This window comes from Nicotiana attenuata, unplaced genomic scaffold (genome assembly GCF_001879085.1).
Source record: "Nicotiana attenuata strain UT unplaced genomic scaffold, NIATTr2, whole genome shotgun sequence".
Classification (NCBI taxonomy): Eukaryota; Viridiplantae; Streptophyta; class Magnoliopsida; order Solanales; family Solanaceae; genus Nicotiana; species Nicotiana attenuata.
Window position 1 is genome coordinate 441,644 of NW_017670712.1, and position 6,067 is coordinate 447,710.

A 6,067-nucleotide genomic window follows, 5' to 3' on the forward strand; every position below is an offset into this window, starting at 1 on the left:
GGAAAAAACTCATAATAAACATAATTTTAACAATCACTTAGGAGAGGCTGTTACTAATGTCAAATTCGCTTTTCCTATGACTGACAATAAGTGAATGTCCTGTATAAAAAAAGAAAAAAGTGCGGTTGGGAAATGATAATAGGAAAGATCAATAATTGTTGTGAAAAAGAGAATCGCATAGTATTAGCCAAAAGAGAAGACGGACGAAAAAGTCACAAGTCCACTGCCAACTTGTCAATTAAAGTTCATAAATAGTAACATTATTTTTTTTTCAATTACACAGACATCACTACATCTCTTATCATTAGTTTTCCGAAAATTCCTTTTCCACTTTGCCTCTGTTCGGTTGTTTCTTCAACGTGGCATGGCCTGCAGGGAAAGCTAAAATGATATGACAAACATCTGTGATCATAATAATAATAATTTTAGCAAAAAAAAAATTGTAACAAGTTCAGTTGTCTGTGGCATGTCGGTGATGATATGGACGAAGTTCCAGGGGCTTTAGGGACAAGTGCTAGTTTGGCTTTGAGATTAGGACAGTCTCTATTCTCTGTTGCTTCACTTCTTTTCATGTGTTTGGATGTTGCTTTCTATAGCTACACTTCTTTCTGGTAATATTTCTCTTTCTGGGTTTTCTTTACTTTTCTTTTTATCTACAACTACAATACCCTTGTTTTGCTTTAATTTCCTGTTTAATTATGTATATCTTTGATTCTTGAATATTTGGCTACTTGTATTTTTAGGTGTTTTATGTTCCATATGCATGTGTATAAAATTTGGTGATTATAATGATATCTGAAATTGAATTGAGCTACCCACTTATAATATGGAATTAATATCCTTTCTATTTTTGCCCTGCAACTGCTGTTTATCATTTTTGTTTTCTTTGTGGGCGGAGAAAACTAGCTAGTTTAACAGCTCAATTGCCACTTTGGAGAGGCATAGTTCAAATGACAAGGTGAATTGAGATAGACTAGACCGATGATCCTGTAGTCATGTGGCAGCTTTAACCGAGCATACGTCTGAAACGGAATTTGAATTTTATGTTAAAGTCTTTCCAGTTGGAATTAAGGTTGGGGGCGCGATTTTCTTTAGCTGCTTCGTACACATCCCCTATAAATAACCATTCCCAAAACCAGACTGCTTTGGTTGATCTATTATGATGGATCGAGGGTCCCAAATCGAGTGGCAGCTGGTTGCCTTTTAAATTAAGTAGATAGAAGAAACTATTAAACAGATAATGAGTAGGCGAATGAGGGCTGGAAGGAAGGATTGGAAGGAGAACACCAGGAAAATTATTTTTTTAAAGAAGAGGAACAAGGTGAGAGTGAGAGCACATGAGCGAGAAGAATAGGTCATTCAGATAATAATTTGCCAGAGGTCATCTGACGTCGTTCGTGACAAGGAAGAAGAACTTGCTGTGGGAATGTCAGCTGTTCTTTCTTCGAGAAACATTATCCACCTTACCTTGTAAAACACGTGTTGATACATGTATGGACTAAGAATAACTAGTTTTAATTGGGGGCGACAACTGCTATGTATTTATAGACGAGCTTGATACGGTTCAAGTTTATGAAGAATGAGAAAATCCAGCCCCTTCTCCTCCTCGTCATCATCATTTATGTTTCTGTCATAACGTATATTAACTTTATTTGTCAGGTTAGGATGAGACGTGAGACGCATTGACGTTGGAATATTGTTTTTTCCCTTTGTGGCTTATGTGATCTGTGTATTATTTTATTGTTTGTCTGGCGTATCTTTCTTCAGTTTTATACATTAATGCATTAACAAATCCTGGGTGGACGGTGAGAGCACCGATGGCTATTAAGCGGTGCTTTATGTGGCCTTTAAAGTTAACTTAGGTATAGATAGACAAAGGATCTGTGAATAAAGCTAGTTATATCAAATATGTGAGTATTACGGTTGGTTTCTAATTTGACAGTCTTGTAAGTTCTGAAAACAGTAACACCTACTTTAGAAAGCTTATGGGGAGTGTATATACGGTTGTTTTGTTTCATTCGTGCTGTTTAGTGGGTATCAATCATGTCATTGTGGAAATGATCGTAGAATATTTCGTTGGATTCTGTTGATAGTTTGTATTTGCTAGCTCTCTTTTCTTCAGAAGAGCGTCTAGAGATTTAGAGCTGATTACAGCTTTTACTTATACTGTTATTGGAGTTCGTCTTAAGAGCTGCCAGTTGGAAGTGTTTTTGGGATCGTCATTTCCGTATTTGTCACCAATTGAAATATCATAATGAAACTAGAAATTCTGGGGGGAAGTCATGTGCTTCTTAATTTAAATATTATAGGCTTATCATTTTTAAGCCCATGATTCAGTATTATTATTATTGGTTGATGATGATACCAAATCAATATAACTCTTTCGTTCATAAGGTGCTATTACATTAGTAATAGGTACAGCCAAACATATTACAGCTGATATATTGAGTCATTTGCCAATATGGGGTTGGTATGGCGCTTTATGATCTCAGTTTCTGCCCCTTTTCTCTCTTTTAAGAGTTCTGTAAACAAGAAAAGTAAGATAATGCATCCAGTGTCCGCCTATATATCTGTGGTTAAAGCCTACTGGCTGTTTGTGGTTTTTCTCTAAAAACAGAATGTGATTAAAATAGATATGTGAATTTGACTTAATTACTGTTAAAAATAGTTTGCTTCTAATTTCGACCAAATTCAATCTATTTTAAAATGATACAAAATTTACTTCTGACTTATCAAAAAAGATAGAAAAGAACTTTTCAAGTCTAGGATTGAAGTATGCAAAACATTGGAACTTGAGGTTGAAAACGGAAATGAAAAGAATGACACTAGAGCATAACTGCAGTGGCGGAGCCACCTTAGGCTAAGGGGTGTCAATTGACATTCCTTTGCCGGAAAATTGCACTGTGTAGTTGGGTCAAAACTTTATTTTTTATGTATATTAAATATATGTTGAACCCCTTAACTTCTTCATGTGTTTATTTCTTTATATTGTGACACCCCTTAGTGAAATTCCTTGCTCCGCCACTGAGCATAAGGAAGTTGAAGAATTTGTTCTTCGGCCTGATGATATAAGCTATTGTAGTTAATTCACATATATACTACATTTTTCTTAGAATCATCATAATATGTTCTTTACATGAAGTAATCTGCTCTTATAGAGTAATATCTAGATATCAAGGGGTATCAGATAATAATCTTCTACTTGCTGAGGCACAATTTATCTGTTAATTACCTAATTCAACTATTGTTGCTTGCAGCTTTTTGGTGACGGTGATGGGTTTGGTTATATCATGGAGCTTGACACTAGCGATGGTGGATGCATTCTCAGTTTTTATTAAACGCCCATCTCGTCAACCCCGGATAATCTCAGTAGTTGTATTAGGAGATTGGGTACGTGCCTTGTTCAATACAATGAAAAACTCTGCCTTCAATTAATCTTTTTCTAACCAAGTATTGTCATTCTCGCATCCAACAGGTCCTTTCATTTCTGTCACTAGCTGCATCATGCTCAACGGCTAGTGCGGCTGACCTCCTGATTCATTCTGGTAGCCCGTTCTGCGATGGGAATTTATGCAGCCGATATCAACTCTCTGCTGCCATGGCTTTCTTGTCTTGGTTTCTGTCATTGGCGTCTTCCCTGTTCAATCTTTGGCTTCTCCCCAACTTATAGTATTAACCTTGAGGAAATTCGGGTGGCTTTGTATATGGCACAACTTGCATATAGTCTTTCGGAGTTCATACTCAATTGTAGATGACACACAGAGTTTGGAATAAAAAGATGAAATGTTATAGAAGGAAAGTAACTCCCACTGATGCATTGCGCACAATGTTGAAATCCAGTTTGATCCTTGTTGCGTTATAGTAATGGTGCAGGCAGGTTGAAATCAAGTTCCAAGAGACTTCTAAAAATTTTATTTTAGGAGTCCTACATATGTCAGCATTGTGGATCATCCTACTACAATTTGAGTACTAGAGGGAACAACAGACACAAAATTGAGCTTAATGTTAAACATCTTGTGAAAAAGAAAATACATAGGTTAGCCCTGAGCTATGGACCAAATCCCTATTACACACTTTTTGTGGACAGAAATTACCTTACACACTCAACCCCTAAGATACACCACTTTTTTTTTTTGGATCAATTTTTCAAAATATATGTAGTATCATGCACCAGTCATACAACGACAGGTGTCATTGACTTAAAAAAATAAAAATAAAAAGAAAAACAAATCCCACCCAAGTTTTTTTTTTTATTAAAAAGCAAAAATGAAAAGGAGCTCATCTCCTTTAGGCTTCATCGTGCCTTCATTAGAGCTTTTCAGCTCATATCTCTGCCTTCATCAACATTTCTCTTTCATCCTTCATCCATTAACATACATATATTCAAGAAAAAAATCTAGATCGATAAAAAAATATAACCCAGTTTTCACCGTCTCACCACCATTAATCACCTTCCACAGCCTTTTAGTTATCTCCATTGACCACCAAAAAACCCAGACCTCCACCTTACAATTCAAACAAAAGAAATAGAAGCCCTAATCAACTGCTCCTATCTTCTGATGTATTTTTTTTGGCAAAATACCTTACCACCCCCTAAACTTGATACGGACTATTAGTTACAACCTTAAACTATTCGTGGTCTAAATTACCCCCCTCAACTTGACCTTTTGAGCACCAGTATCCCTAGACGCTGATGTGGCAAAAAGTGTGGGTGCACTTGCCTGCCACATGGATTTTTCTGCATATATGGCGTTTTTTTGAAAAATAAAATATATTTTTACCTTTTTAAGTATGTTACTTTTTTAGATAATTTTTTTGAATACAATTTATAATAAAGGCGAAATACATAAACAGCCCCTTCAAGTTGTCCTCAACGACCAGCTGAACACCTCAAGTGAGCCTATTTTCAATTAGACCCTTTATTTATTCACAATAGAAGATCAACTAAATCACCTTTGCCTCCATTACAAAAGAACAAAATTACCAAATATATCATCACATCAAATTCAACAAATTTAAAGTTAGTGAAGAAATAATTGCCAAATGAACGATTGATCGAGCAAGAAAATCAGCAAAATATGTGAAGGGTAATCTGATAGTAACTCCTGCAATTAAAGGGACAATTCTGCCTGGTATTACACGAAAGAGCATAAGCGACGTAGCTCTTAGTCAAGGATTCCAGGTTGAGGAACGACTGGTGTCCGTGGATGAATTGCTTGATGCTGATGAAGTTTTTTGTACGGGAACAGCAGTGGTTGTATCTCCTGTGGGTAGCATTACTCATCAAGGAAAAAGGGTAACATATGGAAATAACGAGATTGGTCTTGTGTTGCAACAATTATACTCTGCACTTACTAGTCTACAAATGGGACTCGCAGAGGATAAGCTGGGTTGGATTGTCAAGCTTAAGTGAGCTTCCAATCAAGAGTAGTATTTTATGTTGGTGCAAAAAAAATCTAACTTGGAAGTTTTCAAACACTTGTGATCCAGAGTGTATCTTGATTATTCAAAAAAAAAAAAAAATGGGAGCATCGCTTCAATATGTCTGTCGGCAAGATCCAACTGTTTTTCTAGCTCTAAAGTTAGTGGCTCAAATAGCAATATCCCTTTGAATATCCCGGAAATTTTGATAAATGGGTCATTTGAATTTCCACAACTTTTATAAATGAGGAAGATGAGTTTGAGGAAGATGAAGTTGGAGGTGGGGGGGGGGGAGGGGGAGGGTGGGGGAGGAGGAAAAAGAGACGCTGGGGAAGGGTTTTTTCATTTTAAATTTATTTTAATTTTTTGGTTAATTTGTGTTAAGTTTTAATTACAAATTACACGTGTCGTTCATTGATTGGCTCATTTGGCAAGTGTAACTCACGCATCTGGTATGCTGTACCGGGGTGTCTATTTGATTTACTTAACAGACACTTGAAGTGTCTACTTGATAAGTAGGTATGTTGAGGTGTTCAAATGACCGTTCTGGACAACTTGAAGGGGCCATTTATGTATTTCGCCTATAATAAAACTTGGATAGAACTACATTATCTAAGCTAAATTTTTTTATTTGGCTGAAAATAAT

At 36.2% G+C, this 6,067-nt stretch overlaps 1 protein-coding gene across 1 annotated transcript; it reads left to right on the forward strand.

The window, feature by feature from the left end:
• Nucleotides 1–251: 251 nt before the first annotated feature.
• On the forward strand, nt 252–3,803 carry LOC109242559 (CASP-like protein ARALYDRAFT_485429). Its single transcript, XM_019409404.1, has 3 exons — nt 252–611; nt 3,258–3,390; nt 3,476–3,803. Exons 1-3 carry the CDS (start codon nt 481–483, stop codon nt 3,668–3,670), a joined length of 459 nt encoding a protein of 152 aa, XP_019264949.1. The 5' UTR covers nt 252–480; the 3' UTR covers nt 3,671–3,803.
• Nucleotides 3,804–6,067: the final 2,264 nt, after the last annotated feature.

Excerpts from the sequence above, each read along its gene's own strand:
- LOC109242559 (XM_019409404.1), top strand. The coding sequence starts at position 481 with ATGGACGAAGTTCCAGGGGCTTTAGGGACAAGTGCTAGTTTGGCTTTG. Across the intron at positions 612-3,257 it reads TATAGCTACACTTCTTTCTG|CTTTTTGGTGACGGTGATGG; the intron begins GTAATATTTCTC and ends TGTTGCTTGCAG. Across the intron at positions 3,391-3,475 it reads TAGTTGTATTAGGAGATTGG|GTCCTTTCATTTCTGTCACT; the intron begins GTACGTGCCTTG and ends CGCATCCAACAG.